The 19,116-nt window shown below is 41.9% G+C and overlaps 1 protein-coding gene across 9 annotated transcripts in view; it reads left to right on the top strand.

Annotated features, from left to right (window-relative positions):
• FGFR2 (fibroblast growth factor receptor 2) overlaps window positions 1-19,116 on the top strand; it is an 84,215-nt gene that overhangs the window by 32,349 nt on the left and 32,750 nt on the right. For all 9 annotated transcript variants that reach the window (XM_026851203.1, XM_026851200.1, XM_026851197.1 and 6 more), the window contains one exon: window positions 1,335-1,458. In XM_026851203.1, the coding sequence (XP_026707004.1) occupies window positions 1,335-1,458 (124 nt within the window). The remainder of the gene's footprint in view (window positions 1-1,334; window positions 1,459-19,116) is intronic.

Raw genomic sequence — 19,116 nt, 5'->3', positions numbered from 1 at the left:
TCTAGCTAATGAGCTAATTACTAGCTGGGGGGGACTAGAAAAGCCAGGAGCCTCTTACAAAGATGACAGCTCTTGCAGGCTTTGAACTGAAGGTGTTTTTACCTCCAGCAAGTGTGAGGGCTAAGCTCTTGGCACTGGGGACGTAGCCCTGCGCAGCCTTTTCCTGCTGGATAAGGACCTACGCAATAGTCAGCCACAAAGCAGGATTTCAGACCTGTAGTTGTAATGATCTTTTAAGAATGTATAGTTACTGGAAGTGTCACTGAATGGTCCATAAATTTTTTTTTTCGGGTGTACTGCGCTGAATTATTACTTTCCATTTGGCTGATTAAAATGACTGTACCAGATTGTATTTTTATTCCATTTGTTAAAATATGTACTTTGCAGTTTAAAAGCTGTACGTTACAGCTACATAATGTTAAGATCTCTTGAGCGCTTTGTCAGAAAATGTAATGCTAAAACAAGGGATTAGTGGACAGCCAGCAAAAGGTCATTTTGGGAGCCAACTTATGATGCAGGAAATACATATGTGTACCGGATGGCTCTATATCCTTCCAGTATTGGGCTGGATCCTATTTTCTGCAAGACCAATGCCAATGCTCCTTTTGAGTTCAAATGGGAACAGAATCAGCACCTTTAATATATTCTATCCGAGAAGGATTGTGTGTAATAAATGTATATCCTTACGCTCTGTTTCCATGAGGATTTTCTTCAGGCATTTTTCATGAGGCGGCATCTTCATTTCTTTCTTCTGGTACCCCAGAGCAGTGAGAGGTGTGGCTGCTCTGCGTGTCTGTGGGAGGGACCCTAAACATTGCCCTTCGGTACTTTGTTTCTCCAAAACACGGGCTGTGTAATTGAGCTATTAGAGAAAGACAGGGACTTAGATGTTAGGGGATCATATCCACCCCGTATTGCTGGTGGGTAGTTAATGTTGTCAGATGATTGTTTGGAGACAGATGGGAAATATCCTGAGGGTGTGAATTTGCTTTAGAGTGGATTGAGAGGTAAAGCCTGGTAAGACAGTTGCTGCTCATTGGTGCCATCCTCATCAGCCTGGTAGGACAGAGTGTGCACCGACGTCTGCAGTGCTCAGATCAGGGATAAGGTGCATTTATAGCAGAAAGCGTGAAAGCTTTCACTGCTGCAGCTATGCTGTACCGGATCAGGCATAAATAAAGTATTTCAGTGTCCAGAATTGTCAAATGAGCACAGAAGAGGCTTTTAAACACGGATTACAAGAGGTTAACTATTCGGGAAACAGTTCTTTTGGAGGGGGAGAGGGTGAAAATATGCTAGTGAAGTTCTCAGCCTCTCTGGTTACAACCCACCAGGTCCGCAACCAGCACTGGAGTCTCATCATGGAGAGCGTGGTCCCGTCTGACAAAGGGAATTATACGTGCATAGTGGAAAACCAGTACGGATCCATCAATCACACGTACCACCTCGACGTCGTTGGTAAGTAAAACTCTAAAAAAAGACAGTGCTTTTAATTAAATAAATTTAGAACTAACCTATTACATTTTGTATTCATTTTGAAGATGATTTTACTGTAATCTAAAGATAAGGTTTCACTACGTAACCAATTGCTCGGTGATTTTGTATATTCATCTGTCTCACTCATGCCTGTAGGACTAATCTACTGATACCTTGGCAAAGGGTAATACCCACATGTGAAGGTGAATTCTTGTTGCTGTGATACACTGGCAAGCTTACCGTGATGACCAAATAATACCGATGCAATTTTAATCATTAGTATTACAATTTAATTGTTACTTGTACAATTGTACTAGCTCACGTTTTAATACCTGGAAACTGTTAAGTGAACCTCTAGATTGCTATTATTATAGGTGAAACGATTATTTTTTTTAAATGAAAAGATAGATATTGATTTTTGGTGAAGCTAGTGCAGATCTGGAACTTCAGGAAAGGTGCTTTGCATTCCTAGCAGTGTAACAGGTCTGACTGTAGCCTGTTGTGTGGGCTCTGAGCAGTCCCTGAAATGCAGATGACAAAAACCGTGAGGAAGTGTTTTACCTGAGGACAAACTGTAAAAAGCTGTGTGAATTCTTGGTAGTAGCAAAGCTGTGATTCAGCAGGACTATTAAGCACATAATTAATAATGTTAACTTAATAATACCAAAATCCTGTTGACTTTAATAAGCCTTGCACATACTTATTTAAGTGCTTAGCTAAATTAGGGCTTGAGATCTCAGGAACCAGTTCAATTCATCCCTGCTCTTGCTGATTAGCCGGGGTGGGTGTGAGTGGTTTTATTGACTCTGAAGGCATTGCTGTCCAGAAGTGATCAGTTTGGCTGTTACAGTGTGGACCTGCTGGTAGTACCTCTGGGGACCTGAGCTGCAGTTTCTGAAGCATGTCTTGAATGGGCTTTGCTCTCTCCAGACTTGGGCGGTGATCTGAGCATCACAAGCTCTGTGGATAAAACTTTTGATCAATTGGTAATGAAAGCAAAAATGAATTTGATTATTGTAAGCTCTTTTTGGCTGGTGACTGGCAGCCCAGTTTATCTTCAGTGGTGAATCTTCCTATGATTTTGGGTTTTTAAGACCAAAGCAGTGACAAACTTTTCATTTCTGTATTTCTTGGTTGGTTTTTACATGAATAAAAATGCATCCCTCACAGTGTTTTGGATGGTCTTAAGAAGTAGTGCCTTATTTTGTCTGAGACCTCTTATATCTGTGAAAACCCCCAAATCCAAAAGAAAGCAAGTACGAGCTTCTCAGGCAGCAAGAAATGAAAACATTGCCTGTGAAAATGCCAGTGAGAGGTAGCCTTTGTGGAGCAGAAAGATAATTTTATGATGGGGATGCTGTCAGACTGAAGCCCTGCCACCAGCCCCCGTACGTTTAAATCTTCAAAGCCAGTTTGTGAACCACCCAACTCCTCTCTCCTTGATATTTATGTAGTCAGCAGCGAAAGCAGTGGGGATTGTAGCCTTGGTAATATCTTGTCATCCTTGGTAGAGTGAGCTATGGGTATTGTTGAGGTGAACCGAGGGACTGGCAAAGCCATTTTTGTTTGAACGCTTGTTTAAACAAAGATTGTGGAGGGTGCAGCAGCAACGGCTGCCAGAGGTGGGGTTAAATTGCGTTCTGTGTGCCTCTGTCCTCTGCTGACCACCTTGTTGGAGAGTGTGGACTGCTCGCCTGGGACTTGGTTTACAGAGCCTGGCCCAGGATGAGTGTAAGGAGGCGATGAGTTGTGGGATTTTTTGAGGTTTTTTTGGGTTTGGGTATTTTGTCTTAATCCTTTAGGGAGTCTATATTGACTCAACTTTGGTTTTGCTTAAAACTTTTTTAGTAGGCTACATAGGACAAAAAAGCCAATTTTGCAATACTGGGAGTTTTCCTTGCCGAAACAAAACAAGTTAAAAATTCCCTTTCCCTTCTCTTTTCCTTGTTACCACCCCAGTCCTAATCTGGCATGTTTCATGCTGATGTGAATTTCTTCACCCATTTTTTCTGGCAGATGTGTTCATGGATAACTCAGCCACTTGAGCAAATATTTATCAGAAGCCCCCTCACCTCCTCTCCCCTTCTGAGCCTTTTGAATGTCTTACATTGAGGAATATTATGCAGAAGTTTATTTTTCCTGGCAGTAAATTACAGTGACCTGCATGAATGAATGGAATGGTAATAAGGATTATGTCATTTATTTAAATGTCTATTTCTTTCCTATAGAGAGGCAGAAAAGTAAATAATGAGGTTTTTCAAAATGCGGCTAGGGATTTGGGGTGCTGGGTACCAAGCTGATGGCACCCAAAGGAGCCCTGATTTTCCCTGGATGAATTCTCAGCATTTTCTAATGCTCAGGCCCTGTGAGATATGAAACCAGAAGTCCAAAAATGACTTTTGCAAGTCACAACCTGCATTTTGGAGTTCTGTGTATTTAAATCAATTTACTTCCTTTTTGCATTTAATTTTCATGAGTTAAAGGGTGTAATTGTTAGTTTACTTTGAAAAGATATGTATGGGAATGTGTACTCTAACATTGTGTTGAATTTGCTGTAAGTTGCAAGAGATGCTGCATTGGAACCTTAACCTAAAAGGGGGATCGGTGTTAGAAAACTCAGCCATTTCTCTGTTGCTGAAAGCTTGTAATAATCATAGAGGTTGGGCATAAAATTGCTGAAGCAGTAAATTAAGGCTGGCCAGAAGGGGAAACTCTGACAGTTTTTCTAGTTAAGACAGTTCTACAGAAGTTATTTTTGTGCCTTTTTTTTTTTTTTTTCCCCCCCCTGTTTTCATGTGAATTTTCAGTTCCCATGGGGCCATGGGGAGTTATGGATGTTTGTTTAGAGGCAATTGTGTATGTAGACTGTATCTTACAAACTTCAGATTGTAATTTTAGGTCAAGTTGTGTGTAGAAAACTGTCAGTTGGAAGCCTCTGAAATTGCTTTTCCTATATGGTTTAACTGGTTCCAGAGTTGATTAAGTGTAAGTAATAGCAAATGGTATTAAACATGGTAACGTATTACATTAACATGAGCATCTGACTATATGGTGTAATGTAGAGAACCCTCTGATTATGTCACAGATTTGGGAGGTATCCCAGCAAAAGTCATGCCAAATAATGACACAATGCTAGTTAGGAATATCCAGTATTACTTGATGCCAATAACTTTCCAAACCTTGAACTCTTTTGACAATTAAAAGCCTGGAGCCAGCAGGGCTGAGTAGTTTTTAGTGAGAATGTAGGTGTGAAGTATTCTCATTTTTACCTTGTAATTACTTGCAAGAACCCTCTTAAAATAGTCAGCTCAGCTCAGATGGTCTCATTCAAATTTACAAACCTGGCAAAACCGTTATGCTGAATTTTTAACAATGGGAGTAGAAAATACTGAAATAAAAAGCAGCAAGTCCTTGGCAGCCTCTCTGTATTGCACAGGATACTTGTGCACATTGACAGCGTTAGTGGGGAATTGTCCGTTGGGGTTGGCCAGGATATTTTGAGTTGGACAAAGTTATTGAGATGTTTGGGATACCCCACTTGCCTGCATTTTCCCCTCTCCTCCTCCATTTCAAAAGAGGGACTTCAGCAGGCTGTATGCAGGGCTTTGCTCAGGGATACAAGTGTGTTAAGACTGCGGCAGAGGCAAATGGTGGCGGTGCAAAACTCTGTGAGGATCCTGTGGGAGGGAGGGAGACGAGTTGATTTTAGCTTTTTATTGGGAGTATACCCAGAGGCTTCAATTAATATCGGATACTTATTGTCCAAGGCAATGAGCCAGCACACAGTAATTGCTTACAACCAAAATGCAGAGAGAGCAGGAGAAGGAAATGTCACTGTCCATTTTATAGATGAAAAACCGAGCTGTGGAGCGATGAAATTTCTTGCCCTGGGTCACACAGGAAGCTGGTGGCAGAGCCAAAAAGTAAAGCTGGTACTTGAATCCTAATCCAGTACCTTAATTAAAAGAATGTTCTTTCCCTTGTACAGTTTAGCCCATCAGCTGTTTTTTTACATGCAGCTGAAGTGCCTTTCTATGCTCTTGTATTTAACAGTAGGTAGGAACTCGCATTTTTATAGTAAGCTTACTAATAGACTAACTCCATTCTCATTAAACATATATAAAGTCGTGCGGTCTTAAGGGAGAATGAATGAAAACGGTGTGGTTTTCACTTATGGATTGTATTGTAGTGAATCCGGGTTGTAGGAAGCAACGTGGGAATGCAGCCACTGAGACTTGTATATAATTAGATCACTCTTGGATTGGAATTATCGCTGGAGTACAATTTCAGCAGCGGCAGTTCTGTTTAAGCATGGAAGTAACTAATTGAATTTATATTTTAACGGAAGAAAAAAAAAAAAAAAGGTTAGTCTTTGTACAGTCCTAGCGCAGGTAGCCATTTCTGTCCTATTTAATGTCATCATCCAGGGAAACAAAAGATGGTTTGGTTTCAGATGAAGTTCACCACGTTACCTCATTTACTGGATTTTATAAGCAGCTGCTATAGCACGACACATCTTCCAAGAATGTATAAGAAGACCCTGCTGTTTACTATAAAAATGACCGTAACTTGTCACAAACATACATTTATTTATTTTTTTTTTAAAAAAAGTCCTTTTTCAGCCAGTTTAGCTGTACTTTGACCAGTTTCTAGTTTGCCTAATAGCCATGCCTTTGGCTCTTGTTACTGAGAAGTGAACTCCAGAGGTGGCAGAGTACCACGCAGTTGTCCCTTAACAGTAATTCGTATTTTCATATGAAAACAGTGTGAGAATAACTTCTCATCCGGGAAGCATTTTAAATTACTCTCAGCTTGTGCCCCAGAAATATCATGTATGAGTGGTTTTACTGATGAGTGTGCAGAAAAACGCTTTTATTCTGAACTCTTGGAGGTTTTAGAGGGCTTTGGGATGAATTTTACTCTTGCTTTTTACAGCATGTTAAAAATCTAATTAAAATGGAATCAACTTTTTTGCTATTGGTACTTCACTGTTTATATTTTCCGTCGTTTAGGCAGAAGAAAAACTTCGTCTTTGTTTCTAGTCAGTTTTATTTTTGGATTTTCATGTGCTCTCAGAGTCTCTAGCTGCGAACATGGCACAGACACATTTTTTTTTTTTTTTTTTAAAAGACATGTTTCCATTTTGTCATTCCTGAATTCATAAAAACATATGTATTGTTATTTGCTTTTTGCTGAGGCTTGTTTTGTCAAAACATAGTTCAGAATTAGTTTGACTTAACTATAATACGTTCCTTAATTTCCAAAGAATTATTTTTAGGATTCAGGTTACATATGAAAAAGGAACTAACACCAACTAAATACATGCCTTGGACATTGCATCACTAATGTCTGGCAGGAGTTAAGTGTAGGTATTACAACCAAGCCTAAACTTGCATTTCTGGCAGATGTGCTTGTAGTTGTTGACTCGCTCTTTATGTGGACAAGCTTTGGCTTGACATCTTCACCCAAGTGCTTGCGGCATGGGACATGATGAGACGGGCTGGAAGCATGAAGGAATCCACACTGATGCTTGCCCTCAGGTATTTGGTTAGGTCGAGAGGGAAGAAGTTTTTTATTTAATGTACTGATAAGCCTGAGCTTGGACTTTACACCTGGCACTGGGTTTTGGCAAGGTGTGTGCATCTGAGAAGAAATTACGTAAATTGTTTAGTGCTGGAGGCTGTGCAGTTCACTCCTGAAAACAAAGACCACAGTGTGATGGTTCAGCTAAGGGAAAATGAAAGCTTATGGGTTTTTTTCCTTAATAAGGTAAAAATATTCAAACCCCCTGGTTCTATAACACTAAAGCTTCTGATTTCATTAGAGTAGTCTGGCTAAATTACATTTTATGGACAAATACTAGTGTCATTACTTCATCTGCTGGGTGAACAGTGAATTTGTCATGTTTGGAATGCTTTCCTGCAGAGTCTGCTGGGGGAGGACTGGTCTCCCTGTCCCACTTTCTGTCTTATTACAGCCCCAAGGCAGGTATTTCTCTCTCTTTTGATGAATGATGAACAGGATATGGTTTCAGCTCTGTTATTATCATTTTTAATCATGCCTTCTAATTTGTGCAGTATCCTACTCATGGAAATGCAAGTAGGAATCTGTAGGAGCTGTCTGAAGATGCTAACAAGACTGTTCCCTTGTTAAATGTGCAACTGGTGTGTGTCGAAAGCCACGTCTGTACCTAATAAGAGGGGCTTTTTGACCTAATCCAGGCTTTTCCACCAATTTTGTTACTGAAAAAAAAGCAGTGTAATTGGCAGTAAATTGATAAAGTTACTCTTAAAAATAAAAAAGCAAAAGCTTAAGTTATCACAAATACAGAAAAGTCATAAATGAACTGCGATATAGACTGAATGAATGGACCATATTAAAGGCAAACAGAAGGTTATTAACCATGTCTGTCTTATTGATGAGGAGTTTGCACCTGCATTTCTTCCTGTTGTCCCCAAGCATGAAAGGAAACGTGGAGGTGGGACAACTCTGTGGCTAGTCAGATAGCTGCCCATGGTGAGATGTATCCTCACTGGGACCACCACACTGGTGGTTTTGGGGTTTAAACTAGGTTTCGAAGAGATGTAGCAGAGGTGGAAGTGGATAGAGATGGCACTCGGTGGTAGGCATCAGGGGTTGTGCATGACTGCAGTGAGCTGAGGCTCTGGGGGACGGGACTGAGAGGATACAAGAGTGAAAAGGTGTGGGGAGTCCTCCTGAGGTTTGCGATGCAGGAGAGAAGAAAATTTTGAGGGATGGTATTGGGGTGAGATGGGGAAGAGGGTGAGAGATCTGTCAGTGTGAAAGTGTGAAGATCTCAGTAAACTAAGGTGAAATTCTGTGTCTATTAAAGACCAAAAAAAAAAAAAAAAAAAAAAAAAAAAAAAGGTTGCGCTTACAACCTTCATGCTGGTATCCTCTCCTCTGACTGCTCTGCAAACCACTTGAAATCCAGAGGTCGCTGTGTTTTACAGGTTTTCAGGATTTTAAGTCATGAGGTCATTTTTGGATTACTGCCGTTCCCATGGTGCAGCTTCAACAGCAGTTGTTCCATTTAAACATAAAAAGCCACATTAAAAATCATAGTTTGTTAAGCACTTTTGAATATTGAACTGCTCTGTAAACATGAAATATTAAGTTTATTTTTTCAGGTTGCTCTTTAAAAGGTTGCATGAATACGCTGAAATTTTTGACTGTTCATGAAAGAAGAACACTGATACTGTCAGAACTTGAGCTGAAGGAAGAACTCACCATGACAGCGTGTTAGTTGGAATAGAGTTAGTCTTTACCATTTTTACAAGATGCTTGTGAAAGTGTAAAATTAGATAGATATTTAGAGATCTTTATTCAGTGACAAATTAGGTAATCAAAACAGTTGCTCTTAAGTTGTTAATGCATTTTGTATTTACAAGTGACTATACATACATGCATTGGTTGGTGTTTATATCTGCAGCGTTGTTTCTGCTATTAGACTGGATTATATGCATTAGTGAGCAACGTCATTTCAACAACTGGTTTCAGACGTACGTTTGCTTTGATATCTGTGCTAATGTGCTGTCTAGTGCTTGTGAAACCCACCTGTGTCTACATTTGAATGAATATTCCAACAAATTATTTCTACCTCCTCCTTGACTCCTCGGTGAAATTTTCTCAGAAAGCAGTTCTGTCACCTGCTGCTCAGCCAGAGGCTGGCGACGGTGCTCTTGGCTTCGTAGGAAGCTGGCTGTTTGGAGGGTATGCTCAAAGGCAGAAGATGTGGGTGCAGAAGAGAAAGTAGAAAGTAACAAAGACTTTCTTGTTTTGGAGCACAGTTTGTGTCCAGGCATGGCCAGCCTAAGGGCTTGCTATGAGTGCTGGTGCATGTTGTAAACTTTACCTGGATTTACCTGAATGACTAGAAATATATTGGCAAATGTGTATAATCAGGGTCTTCCCAAGAGTAGTCATCTTCATCTGGTCCAACGTTTAGAGTAGGTTATGGACTCTGTGCTGCAGAGGTGAGTGTGATCCTGATGGAGGGGCATCTCCCCTCCTGACACGGGACCACGGGAGGGCAAACTTGATCACCAGGGAAGGCAAGCCCAGAGGCTGAGTGAGGTCCAACATAGACATTTCTTGAGGCTGGGCCAGGGTGGTCCAACACATGAAACTCTGGGCACTGGAGCTTCTCTCCTGCCCTGAGAGCCTGTGCACCGGGTGTGCTGGGTCAGCTGGCCGGCCGGCCGTGTCTAGGGGGGAGGCAGGGAGCTGGGGGAGGGAGAATACCACAGTCCTCTTGATAAATTCACACCTGCCTTGCTCAATAGAGCGAGTGTGCTGTGTAAGAAGAGGGGGGAGGAGTGTAGAAATATAAGAAGGCTTTTAAAGGTTTACATAATCTTTTCCATTTTACTTTAAAGGCAGCGCTGTTTTCAGGAAAGGAAATTTGGAGGATGAAAAATATGCAGTCAGGTCACAATAACAACAGCAATAGTAACTCTCACTGTGTGCTTTATGGCATTAGTGGGTGCGCTGGTGAGTTAAACCCACTGCAGCTGGGAGAGGACATCATCTCTATGGGAGAGATGCTGTTTGCCAGGCATATGGTAAACCTTTGGCAAAGCCTACTGGAGAGCCCAGTCCAGTGATGCTGGACCCCAGCATTGTCTCTGGTTGTCATAAAGCAGCTGAGTGCTGGGAGCTGTGCACAGCACAAAGGATGATAAATCTGTGTGTAAAAATTAACGCAGTCTCTGGAAAAGGCCAGAACAATAAAATTTTACCACTCATCTGTGAGAAGTCACAAGTTATTTTTCATATTCTCTTGTAGCCTTTTTCTTTTAGGGTACACTGAAAAGAATGTCAATGAAAATTTCAGCTCCTCATTGTTCTGTTTCCCTTATTTTTTCATACTAAAATAAGGCCTTTCTCCTCTTGGTTCAGACATGTACGAAGCTTTTGCTTATGCATGCACTGTGTGAGGGATGCTGCAAGTGAGCTCCAAGATTAATGTTGTACAACTCTTGTTGCTGAGGCGTTTTCTGCTCCACAGGGCTGATGAAACCCATGCTGTGTCAGCCTGACAATAGGGCTTTGCTTTGAGGACAAACTGGTCTTAAAACCACTTTAGAAGAAGAGTGTTCGCATTGCCTGCCTTAGCCCGGACTTGCTGGATGCTCCTGTCTTTTTTTAACCCTCTCATATATGTGTGATTTGAAAGGATAGCTTTTAACTAGTTTAGATTGTGATTTTTTTTTTTTCTCCCTACTGTTTTCACTGACACCAGCAGGCTTTGTATCAAGCCAGATAAATAATTTTGCTTGCTTTCTTTTCCTCGGCTTGCTGCCATGTGAGAAAGAGGTGTGCAGATGAACTTATGCTTTAAAGACGTTATGCAAAGATGGATTTTAGCTCGAATGCACACAGGACAGCAAGCTGAAGCTATGCTGTAGAGCTATCCAAAGAGACAGATGGGATAACATCAGTGGGAGCTGTGCCTCCTGGAGAAACAGTGCCATTACTTCAAATCAGAGGTGAAGGTGGTGAAGCCAAGGACAAAGAGTTTGAATACACTTGATTAGTTTCTGTAAAGATTAAAAAAAGGCACTGCAATTTACTCATCTGGCCTTGGTAAGTAGGAGGGCTTGGGTGCCTCAGGGGAGTTGGATGGGGTGGCAAAGGCTTTGGTGTGGGTGGCAAATGGGGCTGCTTCTGGTGTCTGTGACAGAATTTTAACTTGTAGATCTAAAACTCTTTAATAGCCAGTGCTCAGATATTTAATTTAATGAGAAACGGTTCAGTGACAGCAGGGAATGTATGGAGTGTGGTTCCCTGTTGTCTCACTTGATGCTGACTGCAGATACTGGTCCAAAACCCAAAGCAGAGATGGACGTGTGGGCCCAGTAGTTAGTAATGATGAGGTGTGTGGCACAGTAGCAGAAAGAAATACCTGAAGTTTATATAAATGTCTTCTAAATTTAAGCACATAGGGAGTTCCAAAAGCGATTATGGAGGTTAGCCCCTCACTCCCAGCTGCATGAGCAGATCCCTGTGCTGCTCCTGGCCTCGCCAGGTTCAGCTGTGGGGGCCAGGAGCTCCAGCTGCTGCGATACCCCTTTGAGCTCTTCTTCAAGTAGTGGCGGGCCAGTAGGAAAGGCTATACATGGAGAGTCCTGCTGTAGAGAGACACTGAATGGTATGAACGTTTGTTGGCTAATGCCTACTGATAAAAAAAATACCGAAATTTGTAAGGCGTGATTTCATCAGCACTGCTAATGCTGCTCTGATCCATAAGGTGTTCTGCTAGTCTGCTTTAAGGGCTCCTTTATCTCTTTATTTTAACATTAAACATTTTTAATGGCAGTGATCTGTTATTCCTTGTAGCCTTAAGACACCTTCTGATTTTGCAGAGTTTGGGAAGAGGGCATTGTCCTAAACTTGCTGCGAATGCTACCTTGGCATGTCTAAATTACCTAGGAAGTGATGATTCGAGGGGGGTGTGTATGTACATATAAATGGAACATGACAGTACAGCAGCACTTCTGAATTGGCCCTAAACAACGTGCAGTGCTTCATATTATGCAGAAAAGAAACCAAACTGACATGCAGCTGGTAGAGGCTGCTCAGCTCCTGGCTCCTGTGTATCTATAGTGTATGACGTTAATTAGTAGAGGTGTTTTGCGTACACCTGCTCGGTTGTTTCTGATCTTCTGGAAGAGCAGCCAGCACTCAACCTTACTCCTCCATATCATGGAGCAAAGAGTGGAGTTAGCAATGTTTTTCGTCCAGCATTTCATAGAGCACAGCCCCCCATAAGCAACTGCTTATTGCTGGAGAAAGGAAGCGAAGGTTTGGCTTGGCCCGTGTGTAGAAAGCTACCTTGAAGGAGGAAATTCCTGTGGGGACTCTGACATCTGTTTGGTTAGACCCCTCCTATGCCACTTCACCTAGGCCTATGGAGAGCAAGTGTCGTTTCAAATCGGGTCCTTTGTATGAACTTGGATAAAGCTGGATTTATAGAGAAGTCTGAGTTGCAATTCCTCATGCCTTGGCTGCTCCTTGAACTCTCCTCACAAGAGCTCTCTAATTCAGAGAGCAATAATTAATCCAGCCTTTGAGTGCTTGTGAACTGAAGCCAGATTTGCTGCTCGTGTAGGTGAGATCTTTCGTGAAGGACAGTGATCCTTGTGTCTCTCCTTGCAAACTGGTTCCTTTGGTCTCAGCTAGGGCAGGATAGAAGCTTGAAAGGTCTTCCCTCACCGAACGGTGAGGGATTGATAAACATTTAATCGTTCTTTTAATGGTTGATATTTAGCCCAAATAGGGACTGATAGCCTGTGGTTGGCTCAGTGGCTTTAGTAAATGCCTTCACCTAGTGGTAGGTGTCTGCACCACCGAAAAACATAATCAGAGCCAACAATAATAGTACGTATGTGTACAGTCTCAACAGGGATGTCAAAAATTGAGCATAGAGACAGAGTGGCTTGCACAGGTAGAGAGTGCTGTTCCCTCAAACTGTGGCTGAAATGGTCATTACTGCCACTTCTGAGAAGAAACAATAATTCACCTTTGTGGTGGCATGGGGTGCACTGGCCCTGTGGGGTGCTGGAGTTTCACCTTCCGATCAACTCCAGGCAGTGGTTGAGTCACCTGAGAAATTACCATTTAACTGCATTTTCTGTTGGAGCAGTTTGGGTAATTCTGCAGGTATGGTTTGGAAGAGGGCACAATGAGGGGGCTCTGGGTGTCCCAGAGATGGGTGACACTGCCTGCTTCCCACTCCAGAAGGCTTGTCCATGGGCTGCTTGGTGGCACGAGGGATGCGTCAGGTGGATACGCATCTGTCTGTACAGTGTCTGCCTGGGGAATCCCCCACATGTGATGTGTTGTTGGATGGGAGAGGACACGTGCAGTTAATCTGGGGATGGAACCGTGTAGCAACATGTTCCTCCATCAGCAGTGCTGCTCCCAGGCCTCAGCGGCTTTCTGGGACCTCCCGTGTTAGGTACGTGGCTCAGTGGAAATAGTGGGAGAGTGCTGTGTGCCAGGTGAAAATGAAACACAGAGGAGAAAGGCTGTGATTTTGTTGTTGTTGTTGGGGGGCTTTTTTTTTGTGTGTGTGTGTGTTTTTTTTTTTTTGTTTTGCTAAGGCTGAAGAGTCAGTCTTGCAAGTTTAGGATGCTAGGTCAAAGCCAATGGAAGATGCTGTGATTACAGTCTGGCCTAAAACACTGTAGAATGCTTTTGAGACTCATAATTTACAGGATAATTAGCATTTTTCCAAAGGAACAGATGTTGCACTGTCAGATGGAAGGTGCTTGGGAATGGGTAGAGTTTTTGCTGAACAGAGTCTAGACTGCTGCTGAAGACTTCCCAAGCTTGGAGTCTGGCAAAATAAGCAGCTAGAGCTGAACGTGCTGTGCCTACCAGGGCGAGTGAAGAAGAGGGCACAGCGAGTCTGTGTTTTCAGTTAAGCTGAGAGACAGCTGGAACCGTTTCATTTTTTATTCAGTGATGACTGAATACACAGAACCTCTACCAGAGGCTATCGATCCGGAACGGTTACTGGTGCTCTGAGACACATCATTTGAGGGAGCCCTCTGTAGCTTCACAGTGGCAGCTGTCAAGACAACTCCTTAGGAGTCAGTAACATTTCAAACTGGTATTAAAGACTCTGATAAATGTGTCTAATTGAAAATTATGGAAAAGAGTTAGATAACTTTTTTTCTCCCTCCTTGCTCCCCCCCTTTACTGAGGATCTCTCCATTATCCCCAGAACTCACGTTTGGTCTTGCATTTGCTATTCAGCTTTTATTTTCCTAGCCTACACTTGAATCACAAATTTGCAAGGAGAGGAAACAAGCACATTCAAAAGGAGAAAATAAGAGTAGTTTTTCATTTTTTTTTTTGAAATGAATCGGATGCCCTATCCAAAGCCCATTGAATTCCATGTGAGTTTTTCCCCTGACTTCAATGGGCTTTGGTTCTGGCTTTTAGCTCCCATGAAAGGTCCTGAACTGTCTGTGCTAGGGTGACAAGGAGGCTTGGATAGACAATTATCAGAGCTCTTCTTAGCCCCTGACGCAGCCAGGTTGCTAAGGAGATTTGGCCTCAGGATGGGTCCCAGAGCTCACCCCTTCCGGGGTTATTGTCTTCTCTCCCTGCCAAGGCACTCCAGTAGTGGCAGAGCCACTCTTTCAGTCACAACATGCTCTACTTCAGCCCCTGGCAGCAGCAAATCCTGCCCTACATCTTCCCTCCACTGGCATGCTCGGTGAGCAGCCTCTCTTCTGGCAGTTTTTTCATCCTTGCACCTCCTGCACTAGGACTGGACTGGTGGGATTGCATCTTCTGCTCTCTGTTGGCTGTGAAACACAGGGTTTTGGCCCCTGTCACCCCACCTCCATACCCCAGCATCTTCACCTCATACGTTTGCATCGTGGCTTTCCTGTCTGTCTCCTCTCTGAATTCCCTCTGAGTTGGTGGCAGCTGGTCAGCAAAAAAAATTGGAGGAGGTGAAGTCAAGGATAGGAGGGAGAATGAGGCCTTTTTGTAGGAATCGCCTGTTGTGGGCCTTAAACTTCTTAAAGTGCCAGTTCTCAGGACTTCTTGGGAAGTGTGTGGGCTCTGGTAGTCATTTCCAGGATAATTCTTCCTGTCACTTGTCCCTCTGTCATCTGTGGCAGGATGCACTCTCACCCATCTCCAGGTGTTCCACAAGGCTGGGAGCTTCCTGGGAACCTTCCATTGCACCAGTTGTTCGGAAACTTGGAATTTCCCAGCTTTTCTGGATTCTTTGCAGCTTTCTCTCTTGGAGGAAGGGATTCTGAAGTTTTAACATTAACAGGCTAAATGACAGTTTCTTCTAAGCCGTTGGGCAGGTCTCTTTGTCAGTCGTCTTTTCAGATAGCGAGTCTGTTTGACTATAGATAAGCAAGCAGAATTGCTCAAGCTATTCTGAGCAGAAATGCTTAATCCCTGGGCACTTTTATGGTGGTGTAAAATTTAGATGCTTGTAGCCTTGAACATCATATTCCTCACCTGAGCAATCATTTTCGCTCTGCCTTCTGTAGATAATTGACTCTTCAAATGGGGATGATGATGGTTTTGTGGCTAAACTGCAAGTTGGAGAAAGCAAGCTGGTGTCTGCCCCTTAAAGGGGGATCCGGTATTAAGCATTCTTTAAAAAGTATTACAAAGTTAGACGTTGGGAAGAACTAGAATAAAAATGAAATGTAACATATGGAGATTTATATTTAATTATCAGTTTGGCTCATTTACTTTCAGATCAATATACAGAAAAGATCTTTCAGTTGAAAAGATTTTTAAACATCCATTACATTTGCTTTTAAACATCTATTACATTTCAGCTAAATCAGAATGGTCTGTTTGAGAAAGCAGGGCTTATCTATGAAAAACCTTGTAGATATGTATGTAGTTCGCCAAATAATATTTATGGTAATAAAATTAGTATCTACTGCTTTTTTATGGGCCTTATGATGTACTGCTTAGCATGCTCGAAGACAGCTAATCTGTGGCAAGGTGTTGCCTGGTTTTTGAAATGTTTGAGCGAATTACTGAAATTGCTTTGCTCAGGTAGCAAAGATCTATTTCTTGATGTCCTGCTTCAAGTCAATATTAGTGATCAAGGGGAATATTGAAATCAGTCGGGCTACAGAGCTATGAGATTGCTTGTCAACTTGTTTTGTATGAAAATATTGAGTTAAATGAGAGATGTATATGGCTACTGTAGCAGTGATCCTCATTATTAGGTTATATAAGGGCAGTGATAAAATAAGTTTCACTAGCCTTTAACACCTTTTTAAAGGCAACTGACTCTTTTGCTAGTCTTTAGTAAAAAAGAACAGACCATTTCCATCTAATATTAGTGTAGCCAGTTGTCTGAGTGATGATGTCTACTTGCAAATGTACAGCTTGTATTTTAAATGCCCAGTAGTAATGTGAGATTTATGAATACGGGTTTGACAGTACCTGCACTTAAGCAGGGTCCTTAGATGTGTGTGGCTTGCAGAGAAACAGGAAAGATGGAATAACATCCTGATACCACTATTTCCCAGAAATGATACTGTACAGAATTATCCTTGTTCAATTGTAATTTCTCCATATTTAGTTATTTTTTCCCAGTACTGAGTGTATTCTTTGTGGTCCTTGGACTCCAGGTTTGTCATGAAACCCTCCTGAATTTGCAACATGAAGGTTATGTTATTCTGTGCTGTTTGCCTGTGTGGTCATAGGAATACTCCCTCCCGCTGAAGTGGGGGAGTGGACGAACACTAATCATTGCTCCATATGTTGGGGGGGCAACTAAAGTTTCTTTTTAAACATATTTACCCTTAGAGAAGAAATTTCACAAATGGCTATACATATGCACCTATACATATGCATGGACTTTATTTAATTTTTTAAAAGGAATTTGGGACCCAGAATGTGAGAACTTTGCCTTCTTTGCTTTGCTGCCTCATTTTTTGGTAGAGGAAATGTTTGACAGTCATCAATAAAAGATTAAATCATTGATGGCTATCGGGATAAACTAAACACATTTCGTGTGTTGATGCTGGCATAGTAGGAACTTTTCCAAGATGTTTCAGGCCTCATTCTCTGGTTTGTTTAAGGGCAGAGAATAAGGTCACAAAGGAAATCAAACCCTGATGTGGAGAAATGAAACATGAGGCCTACTGACTTCTAAAAAACATTTTAAATAACATTCTCTAAGGTTTCATTTTATACTGAAGGCAGCTGTAATAAGTTTTGGAAGATGGTGTAAGGTTTCTATTAAAGAGAGATTTTTTGCTTGCTGTTTTTGTACCCAAATGAAGGAGCGAGGGAGATGGAATTAGAGCTTACATAGTATAAGGTGAGAAACTAAAAGTTCTCTCCAGAACTGTAAAGTAGTAATTTATATGTTCTACTGTAATTTACAAATTAAAAAATATTAAACTGTTCCTAGATCTTTGAAAGTGACACACATAGCCATGGAATAATTTAATAACTGCAACACAAATGCACTTTTGCCACAAGTCAAATAAGACTGCTGCTTTGTAGTATGCTGCCAGCATAGCCTCAGTGAGTAAATTCCCAGTAGATGTTTGCTGCATGCCAAATATATTGGACGGTATAAAAGATCCCATTGTTCCATGGGCATCATTATTTGCTATTATGCTCACAATGTTTGCTTGTGAAACAGTTTATTGGAAACTAGTATGTTTAAGAAGGAACACTTGATTTGAAATTCAGTTGATTTGGCTCTCAGTGTCAAAGCTTTTACAGTGTACAGGCTCTAAAAATAAATATTTTGGTCTGCTTTTTTTTTTTACTTATCTTCCAAAGTATTCCTGGAGCAGGGGAGAGTGGATGGCTTGGGCTGGGGATGGGCAGTGGGTGTTTCACTTCTAATTCAGAGTTTGAAAGTATATGTAGGTCAGTATTAACTTTACATTCTTCTAACAAGAAATGAACAGAATTAAGATTGTGTGAAGAAGGTGGTGAGTTCCCAGCTAGGCTGATGAAACTGTGGCTCTGAAGTTTTTCTGGAGAGGATGGCAGTGTCCGTCTCGCTCACTGGATCATAAAAAAATTTGATAACCAGGACTGTCATTTAGAGGACTTTCTCTTACGTGATATGTGAATGAAAAGTTTTTCTGTTTTGCCTGTTGTCCAGGCAAAAAAAAAAAGGCTTTGGTGACCCTGGAGGCTGGGGAGCTGGCTTGTGCCCTGCCCACCACCTAGAAGACTTTAGCAGCTTTTAAATCAGGTTTAGTGAGGGTGGTGGAACGCTGCCTTGCTGTCACAGCTGAAGGCAAGGCTTCCGTGGGTGCTTTGCCCAAAGACTCTGTATCTCGCATCCACGACATTGGACTGGGAGCACTGGCTGCAGTGGCTCTCTGGACACCCGGATGATGCAGGGTGCACTTGGTCTATTCAGTGCTGTAAGCTTGACCAAGGCCATTTGATAGATGCTTAAGCAAGTCCATAGATTAAAAGCTCACATTAAATACATGGCAGTTTTCCAGAGAACTCTGTGTTTCCCTGCATCCTGCTCGGAATAAGAACGAACTGGTATTTCTGCTGCTGTGTCTGGGTAAAGCAGACAGCAGCTATCCTGGTAGTGCTGGTTGGAGTGTTTTGAAAAGTTGAGCTGTCTGGTATGTGTGTCCTGCATGAGGAGTTTCAGCGCTGAGGCTTCTGCCGCTAGTTTTGAGAAATTCCCTCTGGTTTATTTTAATATGTTAATCAGTTTTTAAAATCAACCAGTAATCTTTCTTCTTAATTTGGGGAGGTTTAGTCCAATGAGAAAGTTTTAAAACTCGGAGGTACTTATTACAATAGCTCAAACAAAAAGAACATATTTTACGTAATTCTGACTGAGCTGAACTATGAAAAATGCTTGAAGTTTTTACGCATGGTTTCTCCCCTCCCCCCAAATAGCTATTCTTTATATTACAAGTGTAGTGCTCAAGTCATCTCCTTTGAACTGTAGTTTTTGTTATACGTTTTGGCTGCAGTGTTATTTCGGAGGAGTCAGCCAACAGGCTTACAGGGCTTTTTGGCTCGAGTTCACTTACAGTTTTCTTGGCAGCTCTGCTTATTTATGCATCTTTATTTCTCTCTCTCTTGCTCCTTCTCGCTCCCCTTCCCCACCCG

Source organism: Athene cunicularia (assembly GCF_003259725.1).
Source record: "Athene cunicularia isolate RWA chromosome 6 unlocalized genomic scaffold, athCun1 chr6_part1, whole genome shotgun sequence".
NCBI lineage: Eukaryota > Metazoa > Chordata > Aves > Strigiformes > Strigidae > Athene > Athene cunicularia.
This window is presented reverse-complemented; position numbering and strand designations above follow the sequence as displayed.